General features: G+C 33.7%; 1 protein-coding gene across 1 annotated transcript in view; it reads left to right on the forward strand.

Annotated features, from left to right (window-relative positions):
* Positions 1–26,982, forward strand: part of LOC143239284 (semaphorin-2A-like) — a 40,799-nt gene that overhangs the window by 13,298 nt on the left and 519 nt on the right. Inside the window, exons 3-5 of the mRNA XM_076480213.1 lie at positions 4,739–4,790; positions 21,522–21,584; positions 26,489–26,593. Of these exons, the coding sequence (XP_076336328.1) occupies positions 4,739–4,790; positions 21,522–21,584; positions 26,489–26,593 (220 nt within the window). The remainder of the gene's footprint in view (positions 1–4,738; positions 4,791–21,521; positions 21,585–26,488; positions 26,594–26,982) is intronic.

The following is a 26,982-nucleotide window of genomic DNA, read 5'->3' on the forward strand; positions in this document are numbered from 1 at the left end:
TTTATTATTTAGTTTCTCAAGATTATTTAACATTGTTACTTATTTTATTATTTAAAGTTTCTTCAGATTATTTAACATTGTTACTTATTTTATTATTTAAAGTTTCTTCAGATTATTTAACATTGTACTTATTTTATTATTTAAAGTTTCTTCAGATTATTTAACATTGTTACTTATTTTATTATTTAAAGTTTCTTCAGATTATTTAACATTGTTACTTATTTTATTATTTAGTTTCTCAAGATTATTTGACATTGTTACTTATTTTATTATTTAAAGTTTCTTCAGATTATTTGACATTGTTACTTATTTTATTATTTAAAGTTTCTTCAGATTATTTAACATTGTTACTTGTTTTATTATTTAAAGTTTCTTCAGATTATTTATCATTGTTACTTATTTTATTATTTAAAGTTTCTTCAGATTATTTAACATTGTTACTTATTTTATTATTTAAAGTTTCTTCAGATTATTTAACATTGTTACTTATTTTATTATTTAAAGTTTCTTCAGATTATTTAACATTGTTACTTATTTTATTATTTAAAGTTTCTTCTTTAATGACGTATTGTATTCTGGATCAATCGGTAAATCCGTTAAAATCGCCATCATGTGTTTCTGTAAGGTGGAAGGTCAAATATCGAGGGCTCTCGTTCCAGAAACTGTTTATTTTTACACAAGAATAAAGCAGAGATAATTATTTCCTGAATCCATTCAGTTTTAGAATGGAAGTTTTCATAACGATTGCAAACTTTCAGGTATCTACCGTCTTTCGTCTCTGCAATGAACTCACTCAAGTTGTTCGGAACAAGACTTTTCCACATAAGTTACCTATCGTGATTCCGTACAGCACACCAGTTTAACCGGCCACCAAACATTCCTAAAACATCCATAAACAAGTATTTCAGCAAAACGTTTATCGTGTTGAAATATATTAGTAGCGACTGTTAAACAGTGGTGAAGAACAACAGAGTTTACAAAGATATATTTTTGTGACCAGCCCCTGTTGTGTAATTCAGAGGTTGTGAGTTAGTACAGGTTTTTCACAGAATAAACAAGTAGGATAGGGTTTGTAAAAATTAAGTTATAGACCTGTTAGAACTGTATGTGATTGCTACATATACTAACATGTGCATCATTATTATCAGGTACACAGTAAATATAGTAGTTTCATCACCGTTTCATTCAGTATTATATAGCACACAATAAACATGGTAGTTTCATCACCGTTTCATTCAGTACTATATGGTACACAATAAACCTGGTAGTTTCATCACCGTTTCATTCAGTATTATATGGTACACAGTAAACCTGGTAGTTTCATCACCGTTTCATTCAGTATTATATGGTACACAATAAACCTGGTAGTTTCATCACCGTTTCATTCAGTATTATATGGTACACAGTAAACCTGGTAGTTTCATTACCGTTTCATTCAGTATTATATGGTACACAATAAACCTGGTAGTTTCATCACCGTTTCATTCAGTATTATATGGTACACAATAAACCTGGTAGTTTCATCACCGTTTCATTCAGTATTATATGGTACACAGTAAACCTGGTAGTTTCATCACCGTTTCATTCAGTATTATATGGTACACAGTAAACCTGGTAGTTTCATCACCGTTTCATTCAGTATTATATGGTACACAATAAACCTGGTAGTTACATTCAGTATTATCTGATGCCCAGTAAACATGGTAGTTTCATTCTGTAATATCTGGTAAAGAGTAAACATGGTAGTTTCATTCAGTGTTATCTTTTAGAGAGTAAACATGGTAGTTTACCCATCGTTTCATTCAGTAATAACTGGTACACAGTAAACCTGGTCGTTTCATTCAGTAATATCTGATACAGAGAAAACATGATAGTTTCATTCTGTAATATCCGATACAGAATAAACATGGTAGTTTCATTCAGTAATATCAGGAACACAGTAAACATGGTCGTTTCATACAGTATCATGTGGTACACAGTAAACATGGTAGTTTCATTTAATAGTATCTGGTACTCACTAAACATGTTAGTTTCATTCAGTATTATCTGGTACACAGTAAACATGGTAGTTTCATTCATTAATATCTGGTACAGAGTAAACATGGTAGTTTACTCACTGTTTCATTCAGTTATAACTGGTTCACACTAAACCTGGTCGTTTCATTCTTTAATATCTTGTACAGAGTAAACATCGTAGTTTTATTCAGTATTATCTGGCAGAGAGTAAACATGGTCGTTTCATTCAGTAATAAATGATATACAGTATACCTGCTCGTTTCATTCAGAATTATATGGTACATCGTAAACATGGTAGTTTCATTCAGTATTTTCTGGTACCCAGATTAGACATTATGTATGATTTAGTGATTGGTGGTGATTAAGTTTTCAGATCATTTGTAGTGTTTAAGTGTCTTGTTAGCGTAATAATAACGTGCTTCTCAGTCTTACTAGATTACTACCGATAGATAAACCTTACCAGATTACTACCGATACATAAACCTTACTAGATTACTACCGATAGATAAAACTTACTAGATTACTACCGATAGATAAACCTTACCAGATTACTACCGATAGATAAACCTTACCAGATTACTACCGATACATAAACCTTACTAGATTACTACCGATAAATAAATGTTGTAAGTTACAAATAAATTGAATAATGTATACCTCTACATTTGATCAGTGAGATCTGCTGATCGCTGGTTCGAATCGTGTCACTGAGCTCCCTCATGGTTAAAATATTGCGTTTAATCCCACTATGAAGTAGCCCAAGATTTGGCGGTGGGCGGTTATTTCTAGCTGTATTTCCTGCAGTCTGATATTTAACTTCAAAGCTGGTCCGTCATGGCCAGGTGGGTGAACGCGTTCGATTCGTAATCTGAGGGGCGCGGGTTGGATTTTCCCTCGCAATAAACATACTCACCCTTTCAGCCGCGGGGGCGTTATAATGTTACGGTCAATCCCACTATTCGTTGGGGAAAAAAGTAGCCCAAGAGTTGGCGGTGGATGTTGATGAGAGCTGCCTTCCCTCTTGTTTTACACTGCTAAATTAGGGACGGTTATTGCAGATAGCCCTCAAGTAGCTTTGCGTGAAATTCAAAAAACGAGCTTAAAAGCTTCAAATGGCACAACGGTATGTCCGCGAACATACCACGCTTGACAACAGGTTTCGATATCTCTAGTGAGCAGAGCACAGCTAGCACACTGTGCAGCTTTGTGCTTAACACTTCAAGAGAAACAAGCAAACAATTCCTTCAAAATTGGGGACGAGTAGGGCGGATAGTTTTCAAGTATCTTTGCATGGATTTCACTAAAGAAACAACTTTTGTGATAGCTGATAAATAATTTAATAATATACAAAGAATCGTCCATTACTTACGCAAGACAGAGAAATAAATTCTCTTCTGAGCTTTTCGTTCCGCAAATATATCAATTACTGGGACAAATTCCACAAATTTAAAACTTGGTACCCAGAGATCTAGCTGGACATCATGTGGGTTCCTGGGTACCAAGTTTTAAATTTGTGTATTTTACAAATGAATCTTAAACGTGTTAGTTAAGGCTGTCCTTTATTTACTGTATGTGTAAGACAGGTACGGTTAGTGGGATGTAGCTCTTCTTGTTCTTTATTAATTCATCACTTCCTCTTATGTAAACTATCTTACAGTGTAGTAGATTCTTACTGAATGGAAGAACTCTTCTCGTCTTAATTAGAACTATTTTAATATTACTGTAACTTGTAATTAAATGTATCAGAACGAAATGGATGTGGGTTAAACTGGCATATTGATCCAAAATACTATATATTTCATTACTTTAAACTGACGGTAAATTATCAGAGAGGTCACTATGTTTACCTAAAGACCTCGACGGATATTCAAGTTTTTATTTGATCGCTAGTTCTGGGTACCTTTCGTTTATAAACTGTAGGTAAAAGTTCCCCGCGTGTTTATCTAGTGTCCTGTAATACTGCATACACTAACCCTCTGCGCCGTCATGAACATAACACGCAGTTTGAGAGACTGAACGTAGTAATATCCTTGTTGAACATTGTGTTAAACTGAATTATAATGTTAGTGGTTGATAATTACGTATTTCGGTTCTAGTTGTCCTAACTATGCAGCTGCTCCGGGATGGATGCACGTGAAGGGCGAAAGTCACATGGCTCTGGTTTCTTTGGAGAAAATCGTCAAGTAATTTTTATCTACGTTTTAGTTGGTCGGTCAAGTTTAGTCACGAGCATGTCGGTTGTAAGAGTGGAAAACCTGCTTAACATTCGACAGACACATTTGAAATGACGGAGGTGTGGTGCACGTGCGGATATTTTTGTTAACCAATGGGATTAATCTCGTATTCAAGAAGAATAACGTATATGAGCATTCGAAGGAAGCAGATAGAATCGGAGATAAATAATTTAATTACCCGTTAATATTCTACCTTAATCAGATATGCCCTCCTTAACGGGTTGAACTGTTATGAGAAGGAAAAAGTATATTACATCTAAGCTTACACAATAATCAAAGGAGACACAGAAAATATAGTGTTATATTTTCTAAAATTCTGAAACATCATTTGCTAAGGGTTAATATATGTCTTCCACACTTCTGATGTATCATGATAGATGGTATTACATTTATTTATAATGTATTTTGATACATGTTATTATATTTAAGGGATGGTGTCTTCTACACTATTATTCTGATGTATTGTGATAGATGGTATTATATTTTAGGGATAAAGTCTTCCGTATCAGCTTATACAACGTCAACAGAACTCGTTGTGAGGTAAGTAACAGATACGTATTTCCATTTTGAAGACTAAATTCTGATGAAAGTACAGAGTAATCTCAAATCTTTTATATCCACCAGATGACATCACTGCTGCTGGGATTGTAAGAGTGTTCTACACCAATTCTTTGAGATAATTCACATTATCTCTTATTTTTTAGTTTAAAGATAAATATACTGAGGATAACAGGTCAAGAAATCAAAAGACACGTGGTTATTTAGTTTAAAGTTAAATGTACTGGAGTTAACAGGTCAAGAAGACAAGAGACACGTGGTTATTTAGTTTAAAGTTAAATGTACTGGAGATGACAGGTCAAGAAGACAAGTGACACGTGGTTATTTAGTTTAAAGTTAAATGTACTGAAGATAACAGGTCAAGAAGACAAGAGACACTTGGTTATTTAGTTTAAAGTTAAATGTACTGGAGATAACAGGCCAAGAAGACAAGAGACACGTGGTTATTTAGTTTAAAGTTAAATGTACTGGAGATAACAGGTCAAGAAGACAAGAGACACGTGGTTATTTAGTTTAAAGTTAAATGTACCGGAGATAACAGGTCAAGAAGACAAGAGACACGTGGTTATTTGGTTTAAAGTTAAATGAACTGGAGATAACAGGCCAAGAAGACAAGAGACACGTGGTTATTTAGTTTAAAGTTAAATGTACTGGAGATAACAGGTCAAGAAGACAAGAGACACGTGGTTATTTAGTTTAAAGTTAAATGTACTGGAGATAACAGGCCAAGAAGACAAGAGACACGTGGTTATTTAGTTTAAAGTTAAATGTACTGGAAATAACAGGTCAAGAAGACAAGAGACACGTGGTTATTTAGTTTAAAGTTAAATGTACTGGAGATAACAGGTCAAGAAGACAAGAGACACGTGGTTATTTAGTTTAAAGTTAAATGTACTGGAGTTAACAGGTCAAGAAGACAAGAGACACGTGGTTATTTAGTTTAAAGTTAAATGTACTGGAGATAACAGGTCAAGAAGACAAGAGACACATGGTTATTTAGTTTAAAGTTAAATGTACTGGAGTTAACAGGTCAAGAAAACAAGAGACACGTGGTTATTTAGATAAAGAAGAAAAAACTTGTGATATTTGATTGTTTAGAGGAGAATAGCCCCACTTTAGTAGAATTATTGTTTTAGTATTTCCACATCGAGTTAACATTGCTTGTCTAACAGATGGGTAGTATCCAAATTGTATGGAAATATCCAGTAAACACTGGTTGTCTAACAGATGGGTATTATCCACATTGTATGGAAATATCGAGTTAACATTACTTGTCTAACAGATGGGTGGTATCCACAATGAATCGAAATATCCAGTTAACATTGCTTGTCTAACAGATGGGTAGTATCCACATTGTATAAAAATATCAAGTTAACATTGCTTGTCTAACAGACGGGTAGTATCTACATTGTATAGAAATATCGAGTTAACATTGCTTATCTAACAGACGGGTAGTTTCCACATTATATAGAAATATCAAGTTACATTTCTTGTCTAACAGATGGGCAGTATCCACACTGTTTAGAAATATCAAGTTAACATTGCTTGTCAAACAGATTTGTAGTATCCATATTGCATAGAAATATCGAGCTAACATTGCTTGTCTAACAGATGGGTAGTATTTACATTGTATAAAAATATTAAGTTAACATTGCTTGTCTAACAGATGGGCAGTATCCACACTATATAGAAATATCAAGTTAACATTGCTTGTCTAACAGATGGGTAGTATCCACATTGAATGGAAATATCGAGTTAACATTGCTTGTCTATCCACATTGTATAAAAATATCAAGTTAACATCGCTTGTCTAATAGATGGGTAGTATCCACATTGTATGGTGTATAGAAATATCGAGTTATCTTTTCTAGTCTAACAAATGGGTAGTTTCCACATTGTATAGAAATATCGAGTGAACATTGCTTGTCTAACAGATGGGTAGTATTCACATTGTATAGAAATATCAGGTAAACATTATTAGTGTAACAAATGGGTATTATATACATTGTTTATAAATATCAAGTTAACATTGTTTGTCTAACAGATGGGTTGTATCCACATTGTATAGAAATATCGAGTTAACATTTCTTTTTTAACAGATGGGTAGTATCCACATTGTATGGAAATATCCAGTAAACATTGCTTGTCTAACAGATGGGTATTATCCACATTGTATGGAAATATCGAGCTAATATTGATTGTCTAACAGATGGGTAGTATCCACATTGTATAGAAATATCGAGTTAACATTGTTTGTCTAACAGATGGGTAGTATCCACATTGTATAGAAATATCGAGTTAACATTGATTGTCTAACAGATGGGTAGTCTCCACATTGTATAGAAATATCGAGTTAACATTGCTTGTCTAACAGGTGGGTAGTATCCACATTGTATGGAAATATCCAGTAAATATTGCTTGTCTAACAGATGGGTAGTATCCACATTGTATAGAAATATCGAGTTAACATTGCTTATCTAACAGATTGGTAGCATCCACATTGTATAGAAATATCGAGTTAACATTGCTTGTCTAACAGATGGGTAGCATCCACATTGTATGGAAATATCCAGTTAACATTGCTTGTCTAACAGATGTGTAGTATCCACATTGTATAAAAATATCGAGTTAACATTACTTGTCTAACAGACGGGTTGTATCCACATTGTATGGTGTATGGAAATATCGAGTTAACTTTTCTAGTCTAACAAATGGGTAGTTTCCACATTGTATAGAAATATCGAGTGAACATTGCTTGTCTAACAGATGGGTAGTATCCACATTGTATGGAAATATCCAGTAAACATTGCTTGTCTAACTGATGGGTATTATCCACATTGTATAGAAATATCAGGTAAACATTATTAGTGTAACAGATGGGTATTATATACATTGTTTATAAATATCAAGTTAACATTGTTTGTCTAACAGATGGGTTGTATCCACATTGTATAGAAATATCGAGTTAACATTTCTTTTTTAACAGACGGGTAGTATCCACATTGTATAGAAATGTCGAGTTAACATTGATTGTCTAACAGATGGGTAGTATCCACATTGTATAGAAATATCGAGTTAACATTGCTTGTCTAACAGATGGGTAGTATCCACATTGTATAGAAATATCGAGTTAACATTGATTGTCTAACAGATGGGTAGTCTCTACATTGTATAGAAATATCGAGTTAACATTTCTTTTTTAACAGACGGGTAGTATCCACATTGTATAGAAATATCGAGTTAACATTGATTGTCTAACAGATGGGTAGTATCCACATTGTATAGAAATATCGAGTTAACATTGCTTGTCTAACAGATGGGTAGTATCCACATTGTATAGAAATATCGAGTTAACATTGATTGTCTAACAGATGGGTAGTCTCCACATTGTATAGAAATATCGAGTTAACATTGCTTTTCTAACAGGTGGGTAGTATCCACATTGTATGGAAATATCCAGCAAATATTGCTTGTCTAACAGATGGGTAGTATCCACATTGTATAGAAATATCAGGTAAATATTATTAGTGTAAGAGATGGGTATTATATACATTGTTTATAAATATCAAGTTAACATTGTTTGTCTAACAGATGGGTTGTATCCACATTGTATAGAAATATCGAGTTAACATTTCTTTTCTAACAGACGGGTAGTATCCACATTGTATAGAAATATCGAGTTAACATTGATTGTCTAACAGATGGGTAGTATCTACATTGTATAGAAATATTGAGTTAACATTGTTTGTCTAACAAATGGGTAGTATCCACATTGTGTAGAAATATCGAGTTAACATTTCTTTTTTAACAGACGGGTAGTATCCACATTGTATAGAAATATCGAGTTAACATTGATTGTCTAACAGATGGGTAGTATCCACATTGTATAGAAATATCGAGTTAACATTGCTTGTCTAACAGATTGGTAGCATCCACATTGTATAGAAATATCGAGTTAACATTGCTTGTCTAACAGATGGGTAGCATCCACATTGTATGGAAATATCCAGTTAACATTGCTTGTCTAACAGATGTGTAGTATCCACATTGTATAAAAATATCGAGTTAACATTACTTGTCTAACAGACGGGTTGTATCCACATTGTATGGTGTATGGAAATATCGAGTTAACTTTTCTAGTCTAACAAATGGGTAGTTTCCACATTGTATAGAAATATCGAGTGAACATTGCTTGTCTAACAGATGGGTAGTATCCACATTGTATGGAAATATCCAGTAAACATTGCTTGTCTAACTGATGGGTATTATCCACATTGTATAGAAATATCAGGTAAACATTATTAGTGTAACAGATGGGTATTATATACATTGTTTATAAATATCAAGTTAACATTGTTTGTCTAACAGATGGGTTGTATCCACATTGTATAGAAATATCGAGTTAACATTTCTTTTTTAACAGACGGGTAGTATCCACATTGTATAGAAATGTCGAGTTAACATTGATTGTCTAACAGATGGGTAGTATCCACATTGTATAGAAATATCGAGTTAACATTGCTTGTCTAACAGATGGGTAGTATCCACATTGTATAGAAATATCGAGTTAACATTGATTGTCTAACAGATGGGTAGTCTCTACATTGTATAGAAATATCGAGTTAACATTTCTTTTTTAACAGACGGGTAGTATCCACATTGTATAGAAATATCGAGTTAACATTGATTGTCTAACAGATGGGTAGTATCCACATTGTATAGAAATATCGAGTTAACATTGCTTGTCTAACAGATGGGTAGTATCCACATTGTATAGAAATATCGAGTTAACATTGATTGTCTAACAGATGGGTAGTCTCCACATTGTATAGAAATATCGAGTTAACATTGCTTTTCTAACAGGTGGGTAGTATCCACATTGTATGGAAATATCCAGCAAATATTGCTTGTCTAACAGATGGGTAGTATCCACATTGTATAGAAATATCAGGTAAATATTATTAGTGTAAGAGATGGGTATTATATACATTGTTTATAAATATCAAGTTAACATTGTTTGTCTAACAGATGGGTTGTATCCACATTGTATAGAAATATCGAGTTAACATTTCTTTTCTAACAGACGGGTAGTATCCACATTGTATAGAAATATCGAGTTAACATTGATTGTCTAACAGATGGGTAGTATCTACATTGTATAGAAATATTGAGTTAACATTGTTTGTCTAACAAATGGGTAGTATCCACATTGTGTAGAAATATCGAGTTAACATTTCTTTTTTAACAGACGGGTAGTATCCACATTGTATAGAAATATCGAGTTAACATTGATTGTCTAACAGATGGGTAGTATCCACATTGTATAGAAATATCGAGTTAACATTGCTTGTCTAACAGATGGGTAGTATCCACATTGTATAGAAATATCGAGTTAACATTGATTGTCTAACAGATGGGTAGTCTCTACATTGTATAGAAATATCGAGTTAACATTGCTTGTCTAACAGATGGGTAGTATCCACATTGTATAGAAATATCGAGTTAACATTGATTGTCTAACAGATGGGTAGTCTCCACATTGTATAGAAATATCGAGTTAACATTGCTTTTCTAACAGGTGGGTAGTATCCACATTGTATGGAAATATCCAGTAAATATTGCTTGTCTAACAGATGGGTAGTATCCACATTGTATAGAAATATCAGGTAAATATTATTAGTGTAAGAGATGGGTATTATGTACATTGTTTATAAATATCAAGTTAACATTGTTTGTCTAACAGATGGGTTGTATCCACATTGTATAGAAATATCGAGTTAACATTTCTTTTCTAACAGACGGGTAGTATCCACATTGTATAGAAATATCGAGTTAACATTGATTGTCTAACAGATGGGTAGTATCTACATTGTATAGAAATATTGAGTTAACATTGCTTGTCTAACAGATGGGTCGTATTTCTTTCCGTCATGAGAAACGTTTGTTCGAAGATTACAGAAAGTGATTTTGTAACATTGGAATAACTAGCGAACGATTGTTTGCACAAAATAGTGACAGCATGCCTAGAAGCAGACGTAACATATTACCTTGTACGTTTTATTTTTTACATCCAAACTGTAGAACAGTCATGGCTATCAAACAAATGTACCGTGTGTTGCTCGTGTTTAAATATCACTCTCAAGGCGTGTCTGGAACGTGGAACGTAACATATTTTTATAAATCACCGGAACTACTTCGGACAGAAGCACTGTGGGTGTGGCAACGTTAATAAAGCTTTCATGGTGGTGTGTAGCTTTACCATGCTACCTTAAAATACAGCATCTCAACTACTCTCGCCTGAAAAGTGGTACTGGACTTGTGAACAAACACCTAGTAGCAAGCTAACACCTTTGGTGGATTCCCTTGTTACTTGTTACATGGTCGATCCTCTTACAACGCTAGAACCCGAGTTTCGATACCCGTGGTGGACAGACCACAGCTATTCCTTTGTACTTAACAACAAACAAATGAATCACTTCCTGTTTTACTTACAGGAGATTTTGCTGAAATTTTACTTTCTGTTCATATTCTGTTGGTTGTAACTCCATCTTTGTTGTTATTATAATGTTCGATTCCAGTAAACCGATGTCATGACTGTTTTTAACTACAATGTCCTGAGAAGTAAAACTTTCACTTTAGGTAACGTGTTAAACAGTACTTTGCTTACCAGGTACATCTGCTGGTATTCTCAGTTTCAATTATTTCCTCTAGGTAAGAACAATGCCCTTATAACTGGAGGTTCGACAGGAGATGTGTTGCTCACTCTATAGAGTCTAAAATAGACTCTACACAAGATCTTATAATGTATAAGTCATTTGGCTTTGTGTAAGACATAGAATAAATAAATATTTCTGAGTCAAATTACAAACTCGTCAGCTGGAAAACTTTTGTTTTCTCTCTCAGTGTTTCTAAGTGTTGGGAAACCTTTCTATCTGATTATCTCTTGGACTGAGAGACATACACACTGTATAATATAAAAACAACAAGGTTAACTCTACCATTTGTCAAACACGCCAGTCAGTTTTTCAATTGGTAAAAGGAAGAAAGACAGTCATCAAGTATTTATATAGATGACCTATTTTAGTAATGAACGCAGTAGCATTGTTCTAAGGAAATCTCAAGCGCCACCGTGCGTGGATAGGTTCAGAAATACTAAAAGGGGAGAATGTCGCATGACTAGTTCAATAATAAATGCCACTGCATTTAAAGGTTCGCTATCTGTACACTAAAAATTAAACGCGAGCGTCAAACACACTTATGTGTTATAAATATGTGAATAATGACATAAAATTAACATAAATTAAAATTAAAAAGGAAAGAAACATCTGAGGTGTTTCACTGAGAAGGTAAAATAAATTGTTAGCGACATTTAGGTTAGGTGTGGCTTGCGGTTATAGAGCGCACATTTTGTATTTGTAGAATCATGGATCATGATCTATTACCATAAAAACGCGCTCCGCATTTTGGAGCTGCGTATGCGCTTTGAGATTACCAAACAAATACCCACTTTTTGATCACTCAAGAGCAGCCCAAGAGTCGGCGGTAGGTATCGTTGTCTAACTATTTCCTAGAGTCTGTGATTTGCCTTATTCTGACGGTTATTCACTTATTCTATAAGTGAATCATGGACTCGAATCGCCGTCATAGAAGATGGTCGCTCTTTCAGAAGTGAAGCACTATAATATTATTGTCAGTTCAACTATTTTCTGGTAAAGTAGTAGCTCAAGAGCTTGTTGTGAGTGTTGTTGAGTCTAATCCATCACTACTCAATCAGAGCGACTACCAAACATAGTACTCTAGTAATGTTCGCGAATTTCAAAACAAACCAAACCTACAGACGGCTCAAAATTATAGAAGGTTATTCACAGACAGCCCTGAAATAAACAGTCACAATGACAGGAAGCAAACTTAAGCACAAAGATACACAATGAGCTGTCTGCGCTCTGCCCACCACGGGTACCGAAATTCGACTTTTAGCATTGTACGTCCACAGAAATAACGCTGTGGCACTTGGGGTTGGGGGCTTTAAAATATTAGATTTTAAAGATGAACAAAATAGCTTGTAACAGAAGGTTAAAAGATTTGAAATCATGGAAGAAGTTAGTTGGAAATCGCGGAAGTATTCATATACATGTTAGAAGGTCACACAAGGTAAGATAGATATAGGACTTTGGAGAAACTAGCTGCAGCTGTAGGTAGACAGGATATCTACATGTTGTACACTGATATAACGTTCTTATGCATTAAGTGTTGACAGTGGCGTTACACGAGAAATCCTTTTTAGCTGTTTATGTTGAGTAACCCAGACTATAACGTTTCCTTTCAGTTCGTGTTTTAATCAAAGTATTCAAGAGACATGACTGTCTTCAGAAGTTTTCATGTTAAGATGAGAACAAAAGAAACTGTTCTTCTTTGCAATAAAGATATTGCATCAGATAATACCAATAACGTGTAAGTGAAAACAGAGAAAAATATGTAATAATATACCAACTACATTATATTTGCCATATCCAGTGCCGACTTGGCCTTTCGTGAATACAAGAGCTAATCAGATCGGCTGGGATACACCAGGGAGAGCTGTTTCATAAACAACAACTATTGAGGTGTGAAATAAATTAATTATTAAACGTATATTACAGTGCAAACTAAATTAATTATTAAACGTATATTACAGTGTCAACTAAATTAATTAATAAACATATGTTACAGTGTGAACTACATTAATTAATAAACATATGTTACAGTGTGAACTACATTAATTAATAAACATATGCTATAGTGTCAGCTAAATTAATTAATGAACACATGTTACAGTGTGAACTAAATTAATTAATAAACATATATTATAGTGTGAACTTCATTAATTACGTGAGGTGCAGTACTGTAAACTAAATTAATTAAGTGAAGTGCAGTACTGTAAACTAAATTAATTAAGTGAAGCGCAGTACTGTAAACTAAATTCAATAAGTGCAGTGTAGTGGTGTGAAATAAATTAATTAGGTGAAGCGTAGTACTGTAAACTAAATTAATTAAGTGAAATGTAGTAGTGTGAAATAAATTAATTAAGTGAGGCGCAGTACTGTAAACTAAATTAATTAAGTGCAGTGTAGTAGTGTCAAATAAATTAATTATGTGAAGTGCAGTACTGTAAACTAAATTAATTAAGTGAAGTGTAGTAGTGTGAAATAAATTAATTAAGTGAGGCGCAGTACTGTAAACTAAATTCAATAAGTGCAGTGTGGTAGTCTGAAATAAATTAATTAAGTGAAGTGCAGTACTGTAAACTAAATTAATTAAGTGCAGTGTAGTAGTGTGAAATAAATTAATTACGTGAAGCGCAGTACTGTAAACTAAATTAATTAAGTGAAGTGTAGTAGTGCAAAATAAATTAATTAACTGAAGCGCAGTGCTGTAAACTAAATTAATTACGTGAAGCGCAGTACTGTAAACTAAATTAATTAAGTGAAATGTAGTAGTGCAAAATAAATTAATTAAGTGAAGCGCAGTACTGTAAACTAAATTAATTAAGTGAAGTGCAGTACTGTAAACTAAATTAATTAAGTGCAGTGTAGTAGTGTGAAATAAATTAATTAAGTGAAGTGCAGTACTGTAAACTAAATTAATTAATAAACATATATTATAGTGTAAACTTCATTAATTAAGTGACCTGCGGTACTGTAAAGTAAATTAATTACGTGAAGCGCAGTACTGTAAACTAAATTAATTAAGTGAAATGTAGTAGTGCAAAATAAATTAATTAAGTGATGCGCAGTACTGTAAACTAAATTCAATAAGTGCAGTTTAGTAGTGTGAAATACATTAAGTGAAGTGCAGTACTGTAAACTAAATTAATTAAGTGAAGTGTAGTAGTGTGAAATAAATTAATTAAGTGAAGCGCAGTACTATAAACTAAATTAATTAAGTGAAGTGCAGTACTGTAAACTAAATTAATTAAGTGCAGTGTAGTAGTGTGAAATAAATTAATTAAGTGAAGTGCAGTACTGTAAACTAAATTAATTAAGTGCAGTGTAGTAGTGTGAACTAAATTCATTAAGTGAAGCGCAATACTGTAAACTAAATTAATTAAGTGAAGTGTAGTAGTGTGAAATAAATTAATTAAGTGTAGCGCAGTACTGTAAACTAAATTAATTAAGTGCAGTGTTGTAGTGTGAAATAAATTAATTAAGTGAAGCGCAGTACTGTAAACTAAATTCATTAAGTGAAGTTCAGTACTGTAAACTAAATTAATTAAGTGAAGTGTAATACTGTAAACTAAATTAATTAAGTTAAGTGCAGTTCTGTAAACTAAATTAATTAATGAAGTATAGTAGTGTAAAATAAAATAATTGATTAAGTGTAATAATTATGGTCTTTATTTGAGTCAAACAAGAATTTCGATTAAAAATAAAATGCTATTTATTTTAATTATCAATTATTATATTTGTCTAATTTAAGTTTACAGACATTAATAAGGACTGGTTGCCCTTAGAAACTTATAACAAAAACGATTTTCTGAGTCTCTCAGAGCAATATATGACGTTAGAAACCAACCAGGCGGGTAAACAATTCTGCTATTTATACACTACAAGCTGGAGTACTCGTGCCTTGGAATGTTCGTAGCAGAGAATGGGAAATCACGCTTCTGGTTTTATCTCTTAACATAAGAAACATAAAAATTCACAAAGGTATTAATGCTAGAAGGACATACTATTTTCAAGTATTCTATCAATGTGAAACTAGATGGGGGTTACATCCCCTCATAACTTTCCTTATGTGTCAAGTTTGTTGTTGATTGATCAAAATATTTCGTTACGTGTAAGGAACAGATACTGACGTTTATATAATTATATATACAGAAAGAAATACACACCTCGTTCTGATAAATTATGATAACGGGGTATAGAAATAAAGAGTCTTTGTTCCCACCCCCTTGCTGTCATTAAAGAACCACAAATTATAGTCAGAGTCTCGAAAATAAATGTTATATAAATGTTAATTAATGAGAAATGATTCTGTTATGTCTGAAGAAGTATATTAATGTTGAAGAGAGACACCTGTGAAAGGAAAACGGTATTAAATTTAAACACGGTTAGTGTTAACAGGACAAAGGTGTTAACTTTAAACTCAAACAGTGGTGACAAAGAAAAAAGGAATTAATCTGAAACCAAGTTACTGCTGGTGTTTAAAAAGGTGTTCAGTCGAAGGAAAACTTTCTAATCTCTGAGAGTTTAAATCTGAGAGATTTGTGTTGTACGGTTTTATCAATATTCAAAACATTACAAATATTGAAACTCGTACACTTGTGTTGTACGGTTTTGTCAATATTCAAAACATTGCAAATATTGAAACTAGTGCACTTGTGTTGTACGGTTTTGTCAATATTCAAAACATTGCAAATAGAAACTGGTACACTTGTGTTGTACGGTTTTGTCAATATTCAAAACATTACAAATATTGAAACTAGTACACTTGTGTTGTACGGTTTTGTCAATATTCAAAACATTACAAATATTGAAACTAGTACACTTGTGTTGTACGGTTTTATCAATATTCACAACATTACAAATATTGAAACTGGTATACTTGTGTTGTACGGTTTTGTCAATATTCACAACATTACAAATATTGAAACTGGTACACTTGTGTTGTACGGTTTGGTCAATATTCAAAACATTACAAATATTGAAACTAGTACACTTGTGTTGTACGGTTTTGTCAATATTTAAAACATTACAAATATTGAAACTGGTAAACTTGTGTTGTACGGTTTTGTCAATATTCAAAACATTACAAATATTGAAACTAGTACACTTGTGTTGTACGGTTTTGTCAATATTTAAAATATTACAAATATTGAAACTGGTACACTTGTGCTGTACGGTGTTGTCAATATTTAAAACATTACAAATATTGAAACTGGTACACTTGTGTTGTACGGTTTTGTCAATATTCAAAACATTACAAATATTGAAACTGGTACACTTGTGTTGTACGGTTTTGCCAATATTTAAAACATTGCAAATATTGAAACTGGTACACTTGTGTTGTACGGTTTTGTCAATATTTAAAACATTACAAATATTGAAACTGGTACACTTGTGTTGTACGGTTTTGTCAATATTTAAAACATTACAAATATTGAAACTGGTACACTTGTGTTGTACAGCTTTGTCAATATTCAAAACTTTACAAATATTGAAACTGGTACACTTGTGTTGTACGGTTTGGTCAATATTCAAAACATTACAAATATTGAAACTGGTACACTTGTGTTGTACGGTTTTGTCAATATTTAAAACATTACAAATATTGAAACTGGTACACTTGTGTTGTACGGTCTTCTCAATATTCAAAACATTACAAATATTGAAACTAGTTCACTTGTGTTGTACGGTTTTGTCAATATTCAAAACATTACAAATATTGGTAAGTTTGTTTTGGAATGTCGCACAAAGCTACTCGAGGGCTATCTGTGCTAGCCGTCCCTAATTTAGCAGTGTAAGACTAGAGGGAAGGCAGCTAGTCATCACCACCCACCGCCAACTCTTGGGCTACTCTTTTACCAACGAATAGTGGGATTGACCGTAACATTATACACCCCCACGGCTGGGAGGGCGAGCATGTTTAGCGCGACGCGGGTGCGAACCCGCGACCCTCGGATTACGAGTCGTACGCCTTATGCGCTTGGCCATGCCAGGTCCAAAAATATTGGTAAGTAATGTTTATTCAATAGCCCGATCGAACTTTATTTTTACTCAGTTATCTGTGAACAGAGGGCGCGAATGAAAAGATTCGAAAAATAAAATCATACCAGATATGGCTTTATCGTTATTTATCATGTTGACACTGTGCGCCGTATGCTGAAGTACCAGACGGTAAATATTCTCCCAAATCATTGCGTACCACTAAAGACATCGAACTTAATCAGGCTTCGAAAAGGGATAATGAAACATGGAATTTTTAAACATGAAAAAATATTGTCTGTGTTCTCCAGTTTGTGCAATGTTATTTAGAGAAGACAATGTGGAAAGTCAGCTTACAGTGTTTTAAAGATACTTAAAAGACATATAAATCATACACAACTTAAAGTTTGTGAAATATTTTACGATATCACACGGATTCGAACCCATCTCGCCAGGAATAGAATACAGGGCTGTGCAACAGATTTCGAACCTCTCTTGTCAGAACCGAAATCCAGGGCTACCATAGGATGAGGACCGGCATGACCAAGTGGTTAAGGCACATGAGTTGTAATCCCCGTCATACCAAACATGCTCGCCCTATCAGCCGTGGGGGCGTTATAATGTGGCGGTCAGTCCCACTATTCGTTGGTAAATGAGTAACCCAAGAGTTGGCGGTGGGTGATGATGACTAGCTGCCTTCCCTCTTGTCCTACACTGATAAATTAGGGTTGACCATCGCAGATAACCTTCGTGTAGCTTTGCGTGAAATTCCAAACAACCAAAACCACAGGATGAACCCGTTCTCCCTTGAGATAAGACGACAAAACCATAGGATGAACCCGCTCTACTTTGAGATAAGACCACAAAACCACAGGATGAACCCGCTCTACCTTGAGATAAGACAACAAAACCACAGGATGAACCCGCTCTCCCTTGAGATAAGACAACAAAACCACAGAATGAACCCGCTCTACCTTGGTTTTATTTAACTTCAAAACAACGGTTTAGTAATTCTATAAGTGCGATATGAATGTTTATAGACGTTATTATCGAATTACTAGTAATGATGTTATCACTAATCGTGTATTACTCAACTGGCTTTAGTTGGAATTAATTAATAATGACAGTAAACAGAAAAAGAAGGAGGACACGTGTCTGTGATACAATGAATGTTGTTTCTCTAAAGCCTGACACGTGTCTGTGATACAATGAATGTTGTTTCTCTAAAACCTGACACGTGTCTGTGATACAATGAATGTTGTTTCTCTAAAGCCTGACACGTGTCTGTGATACAATGAATGTTGCTTGTCTAAAGCCTGTCACGTGTCTGTGATACAATGAATGTTGTTTCTCTAAAGCCTGACACGTGTCTGTGATACAATGAATGTTGTTTTCTAAAGCCTGACACGTGTCTGTGATACAATGAATGTTGTTTCTCTAAAGCCTGACACGTGTCTGTGATACAATGAATGTTGTTTTCTAAAGCCTGACACGTGTCTGTGATACAATGAATGTTGTTTCTCTAAAGCCTGACACGTGTCTGTGATACAATGAATGTTGCTTGTCTAAAGCCTGTCACGTGTCTGTGATACAATGAATGTTGTTTCTCTAAAGCCTGACACGTGTCTGTGATACAATGAATGTTGTTTTTCTAAAGCCTGACACGTGTCTGTGATACAATGAATGTTGTTTCTCTAAAGCCTGACACGTGTCTGTGATACAATGAATGTTGTTTCTCTAAAGCCTGACACGTGTCTGTGATACAATGAATGTTGTTTCTCTAAAGCCTGACACGTGTCTGTGATACAATGAATGTTGTTTGTCTAAAGCCTGACACGTGTCTTTGATACAATGAATGTTGTTTCTCTAAAGCCTGACACGTGTCTGTGATACAATGAATGTTGTTTGTCTAAAGCCTGGTTTGCCCTCACACTGTTTATTTCCTTCAAGGGCTCACATTACAGTACAATTAATCAAGGCTGGATTAATGGTTTTATTGACCCTAGGCTTTACTACTTACAGAGGACCCCTCTAGATAGAACATCTATGTGCAATGCATTTATAGTCATAGCTTGAGGAGCCCTAATTACTGTGAGACCCTGGGCTTCAGTCCTGTAAGCCCATGCCTTAATCCGAGGTTGCACTTAATGAGGAACTAGGTTGTATTTTCTTTTGTAACAACAGATATTTTGAATATTATAATCGTCGACTAGTTATGTGCCTTCAATAAATTCTTATCAGTTGTTATTAGCCTAACGTATTTAACACACGCACTTAATGATCGGAGTTATTCAATATTGTATCGTACGTTGTAATATTAATAGTGTTGTATCGTACGTTGTAATATTAATAGTGTTGTATCGTACGTTGTAATATTAATAGTGTTGTATCGTACGTTGTAATATTAATAGTGTTGTATCTGACGTTGTAATATTAATAGTGCTGTATCTGACGTTGTAATATTAACAGTTTCAGCTTACGTTGTAATAGTAATACTATTGTATCTTACGTTGTAATATTAATAGTGTTGTATCTGACGTTGTTATATTAATAGTGTTGTATCTGACATTGTTATATTAATAGCGTTGTATCTGACGTTGTAATATTAACAGTGTTGTATCGTACGTTCCAATATTAATAGTGTTGTATCTGACGTTGTAATATTAATAGTTTTGTATCTGACGTTGTAATAGTAATAGTTTTGTATCTGACGTTGTAATATTAAAAGACCAGTTGTTCTGAAACCCCTTATCTTCCAACTGAATTACCGTATTCGTCGGTGTATAATGTGATTATTTTTTTACAACTGAAACATTTCTGATTTTACCTCTCATGTGAAGTAACAACGTTTGTTCAACCAACGCTTATGTTTGTGCAACGATAGGTAACAACGTTTGTTCAACCAACACTTATGTTTGTGCAACGATAGAGTAACAACGTTTGTTCAACCAACACTTATGTTGTGTAACAATGAAGTAACAACGTTTGTTCAACCAACACTTATGTTTGTGTAGCGATGGAGTAACAACGTTTGTTCAACCAACACTTATGTTTGTGTAACGATAGAGTAACAACGTTTGTTCAACCAACACTTATGTTTGTGTAACGATAGAGTAACAACGTTTGTTCAACCAACACTTATGTTTGTGTAACAATGAAGTAACAACGTTTGTTCAACCAACACTTATGTTTGTGTAGCGATGGAGTAACAACGTTTGTTCAACCAACACTTATGTTTGTGTAACGATAGAGTAACAACGTTTGTTCAACCAACACTTATGTTTGTGTAACGATGGAGTAACAACGTTTGTTCAACCAACACTTATGTTTGTGTAACGATGAAGTAACAACGTTTGTTCAACCAACACTTATGTTTTTGTAACAATGAAGTAACAACGTTTGTTCAACCAACACTTATGTTTGTGTAGCGATGGAGTAACAACGTTTGTTCAACCAACACTTATGTTTGTGTAACGATAGAGTAACAACGTTTGTTCAACCAACACTTATGTTTGTGTAACAATGAAGTAACAACGTTTGTTCAACCAACACTTATGTTTGTGTAGCGATGGAGTAACAACGTTTGTTCAACCAACACTTATGTTTGTGTAACGATAGAGTAACAACGTTTGTTCAACCAACACTTATGTTTGTGTAACGATGAAGTAACAACGTTTGTTCAACCAACACTGATGTTTGTGTAACGATGGAGTAACAACGTTTGTTCAACCAACACTTATGTTTGTGTAACGATAGAGTAACAACGTTTGTTCAACCAACACTTATGTTTGTGTAACGATGGAGTAACAACGTTTGTTCAACCAACACTTATGTTTGTGTAACGATAGAGTAACAACGTTTGTTCAACCAACACTTATGTTTGTGTAACGGTGAAGTAACAAAGTTTATTTTTATTTCGAGTAATAATCTATATAATGTAGCTGTTTTCTTTTATTGATTGGTTGTGTATTAGGATAAATCATTATGGAAGAAAAGTTAACCCATAACAGCTGGTTTGTTTTTCTCTCAGGAGGACATCTTGACTCTCAAACCATCGAACATCGCCAACTGTATTTCGAAAGGCAAGTCTGAGGTGTGTGAACATTTTCTGTACTTTACATTAAATAGTATTTCATCTACGTAGACTGTAACACGTGTTTCTCATTAGAACTATTTGATAGAAGTGTTATATATAACTATAAAAAGGTTTTGTTTTTTAATCGGAGTGTTTTCTAACAGGAAGTTGGTGATACAATGTTCACTGATTTATAGTTTACGGAATTATTTATTATTAGTATGACGAGGGTTTTAAGAGTGAAAACATGGAGTTGCTCGTATGCATACGTTTTTTTTCTTCTATAGATAAAAAAAAGAACAAGGCAGTATTTTTTTTCTTGTGTATAATGTCACATTTTGATACAAAATACAGTTGTAAGATACACACATTTATCTCTCGTCAAAAAAAAAAACGCAAAAGGCGCAATTTGAGACATACTGTTAACAAGTTTATTCCGGGTAGTTCTGTATGACATGTGTGAAACTTTGCACATTCACTGCTGAACATCCAAAGTCTGCAAAGGCGAAGTCCACGCTCACTAGGTGAAGTTTAACGTCACTCAACGTCAATAACGAGTATGCCCCCCGTGAGCATCAATAACTGCTTGGCATCTCTTGTCCATGGAAGCGATGAAATGACGAATCACATCCTGTGGAATGGCTGTCCACTCATCCTGCAAAGCTGCTGCAAGCTGAGGTAGAGTCTGCGGTTGAGGTTGTCGCCGTCGCAAACGTCGGTCCAACTCGTCCCAAAGATGTTCGATGGGGTTTAAATCTGGTGATCTGGAGGCCAGGGAAGAACGTTGATGTTGTGGTGTCTCAAGAAGACAGTGGTGAGTCGGGCTGTATGAGGACGGGCGTTGACATGTTGAAAACGTCGTTGACGTTCACCATGATGGGTTGCACATGTGGCCTAAGAATCTCGTCGACGTATTGTTGAGCCGTAAATTCCCTCGAATGTGCAAAAGGTCTGTTCTGGCATTGTAGGCGATGGCAGCCCACATCGTGACGCTGCCACCACCAAATCTGTCAACATCCTGCACACGAGGTCTGCCAAATCGTGGACGGTCACGAGTTCATCCATGTTGTTGGTGACGATTCCATAGCTTTGTGATGGTGCTTGGGTAAACATTCACAGCTCTGGCAACATCTGATCGAGATTCGCCTGCTTCCAAGCGACTAATGGTGTTGTTGCGTTGTGCTTCAGTCAGTCTTGGCGTAGCTGTATTGCGTGTCGGTGGCTTAACACTGAGCTATGGAAACCGAGAACCCGTCACTTTTATAGGATTTTGCACATGTTGCACTTGCAGAGCATGCAGATCTCTCAAACAAATTTATTGGACACGCATGCATTTTGGCGAAAAATCCGATGTTTTCCTCCGTTTTCAAAGTGCACAACTTTTATTGTCATTTTGGTCTGACAATCAGTGCCTTAACACGTGTAACATCACATACTCTGAGCTTGTAACGTTATTACATATATTTCTCTTTAAAATAACAAAAATATCCCTGTTGCGTTTCTTGTTTTGAAGAGTACATATATATTACTATACCGGCAGCCATGAGATACATTTTTACTTCTTATCTTGTTACTATATATATCACTATACCAGCCGTTATGAGATACATTTTTACTTCTTATCTTGTTACTATATATATCACTATACCGGCCGTCACGAGATACATTTTTACTTCTTATCTTGTTACTATATATATCACTATACCAGCCGTCATGAGATACATTTTTACTTCTTATCTTGTTACTATATATATCACTATACCGGCCGTCACGAGATACATTTTTACTTCTTATGTTGTTACTATATATATCACTATACCAGCCGTCATGAGATACATTTTTACTTCTTATCTTGTTACTATATATATCACTATACCAGCCGTCATGAGATACATTTTTACTTCTCATCTTGTTACTGTATATATCACTATACCAGCCGTCATGATATACATTTTTACTTCTTATCTTGTTACTATATATATCACTATACCAGCCGTCATGAGATACATTTGTTCTTCTTATCTTGTTACTATATATATCACTATACCAGCCGTCATGAGATACATTTTTACTTCTTATCTTGTTACTATATATATAACTATACCAGCCGTCATGAGATACATTTTTACTTCTTATCTTGTTACTATATATATCACTATACCAGCCATCATGAGATACATTTTTACTTCTTATCTTGTTACTATATATATCACTATACCAGCCGTCATGAGATACATTTTTACTTCTTATCTTGTTACTATATATATCACTATACCAGCCGTCATGAGATACATTTTTACTTCTTATCTTGTTACTATATATATCACTATACCAGCCGTCATGAGATACATTTTTACTTCTTATCTTGTTACTATATATATCACTATATCGGCCGTCATGAGATACATTTTTACTTCTTATCTTGTTACTATATATATCACTATATCGGCCGTCATGAGATACATTTTTACTTCTTATCTTGTTACTATATATATCACTATACCAGCCGTCATGAGATACATTTTCACTTCTTATCTTGTTACTATATATATCACTATACCTGCAGTCATGAGATACATTTTTACTTCTTATCTTGTTACTATATATATCACTATATCGGCCGTCATGAGATACATTTTTACTTCTTATCTTGTTACTATATATATCACTATACCAGCCGTCATGATATACATTTTTACTTCTTATCTTGTTACTATATATATCACTATACCAGCCGTCATGAGATACATTTTTACTTCTTATCTTGTTACTATATATATCACTATACCAGCCGTCATGAGATACATTTTTACTTCTTATCTTGTTACTATATATATATCACTATATCGGCCGTCATGAGATACATTTTTACTTCTTATCTTGTTACTATATATATCACTATATCGGCCGTCATGAGATACATTTTTACTTCTTATCTTGTTACTATATATATCACTATATCGGCCGTCATGAGATACATTTTTACTTCTTATCTTGTTACTATATATATCACTATATCGGCCGTCATGAGATACATTTTTACTTCTTATCTTGTTACTATATATATCACTATACCAGCCGTCATGAGATACATTTTTACTTCTTATCTTGTTACTATATATATCACTATACCAGCCGTCATGAGATACATTTTTACTTCTTATCTTGTTACTATATATATCACTATATCGGCCGTCATGAGATACATTTTTACTTCTTATCTTGTTACTATATATATCACTATATCGGCCGTCATGAGATACATTTTTACTTCTTATCTTGTTACTATATATATCACTATATCGGCCGTCATGAGATACATTTTTTACTTCTTATCTTGTTACTATATATATCACTATATCGGCCGTCATGAGATACATTTTTACTTCTTATCTTGTTACTATATATATCACTATACCAGCCGTCATGAGATACATTTTTACTTCTTATCTTGTTACTATATATATCACTATACCAGCCGTCATGAGATACATTTTTACTTCTTATCTTGTTACTATATATATCACTATACCAGCCGTCATGATATACATTTTACTTCTTATCTTGTTACTATATATATCACTATACCAGCCGTCATGGGATACATTTTTACTTCTTATCTTGTTACTATATATATCACTATACCAGCCGTCATGAGATACATTTTTACTTCTTATCTTGTTATTATATATATCACTATACCAGCCGTCATGAGATACATTTTTTACTTCTTATCTTGTTACTATATATATCACTATACCAGCCGTCATGAGATACATTTTTACTTCTTATCTTGTTACTATATATATCACTATACCAGCCGTCATGATATACATTTTTACTTCTTATCTTGTTACTATATATATCACTATACCAGCCGTCATGAGATACATTTTTACTTCTTATCTTGTTACTATATATATCACTATACCAGCCGTCATGAGATACATTTTTACTTCTTATCTTGTTATTATATATATCACTATACCAGCCGTCATGAGATACATTTTTACTTCTTATCTTGTTACTATATATATCACTATACCAGCCGTCATGAGATACATTTTTACTTCTTATCTTGTTACTATATATATCACTATACCAGCCGTCATGATGTACATTTTTACTTCTTATCTTGTTACTATATATATCACTATACCAGCCGTCATGAGATACATTTTACTTCTTATCTTGTTATTATATATATCACTATACCAGCCGTCATGAGATACATTTTTACTTCTTATCTTGTTACTATATATATCACTATACCGGCCGTCACGAGATACATTTTTACTTCTTATCTTGTTACTATATATATCACTATACCAGCCGTCATGATGTACATTTTTACTTCTTATCTTGTTACTATATATATCACTATACCGGCCGTCACGAGATACATTTTTACTTCTTATCTTGTTACTATATATATCACTATACCAGCCGTCATGATGTACATTTTTACTTCTTATCTTGTTACTATATATATCACTATACCAGCCGTCATGAGGATACATTTTACTTCTTATCTTGTTATTATATATATCACTATACCAGCCGTCATGAGATACATTTTTTACTTCTTATCTTGTTACTATATATATCACTATACCAGCCGTCATGAGATACATTTTTACTTCTTATCTTGTTACTATATATATCACTATACCAGCCGTCATGAAATACATTTTTACTTCTTATCTTGTTATTATATATATCACTATACCAGCCGTCATGAGATACATTTTTACTTCTTATCTTGTTACTATATATATCACTATATCGGCCGTCATGAGATACATTTTTACTTCTTATCTTGTTACTATATATATCACTATACCAGCCGTCATGAGATACATTTTTACTTCTCATCTTGTTTCTATGTATATCAGGATTTAAATTATTTGTTTTTCTTCTAGCATTACGACTGTAGAAACCACATTAGGGTGATCCAACCTGTCAGTGGAAACAAGCTCTATGTATGTGGCACTAATGCTTACAATCCTGTCGACTGGATTGTATACGTAAGCATGTACATGTACTATATTTATTTTCCAGTGTGCTATACATTATTTTCAAATGAATTATACTTTATAATACTTATTATACTTTATAGGTGTTTATTTAAATAATGTTTTAAACTGCACCCTTGTGCAAATTAATTAAAACAAGACGGAAAATTACGAATATTTCAATTTTTTACGTTTTATTTCTATGAATCCAAAAATTACTCACAAATTAATACATGATATGACCGCCTTTATTTTTCATAAGATCATTAATCCGCTTTGGCATCGATCCAACGAGTTGACTGCAATCTTTACTAATTTTTGGATCGCGGTACCACATCTCAATTATGGCCTCAATTAGCTTATCTTTCGTAGTACAGTCTTTTTCCCGAAGTCTTTCTTCA

Source organism: Tachypleus tridentatus, chromosome 2 (genome assembly GCF_004210375.1).
Source record: "Tachypleus tridentatus isolate NWPU-2018 chromosome 2, ASM421037v1, whole genome shotgun sequence".
Classification (NCBI taxonomy): domain Eukaryota; kingdom Metazoa; phylum Arthropoda; class Merostomata; order Xiphosura; family Limulidae; genus Tachypleus; species Tachypleus tridentatus.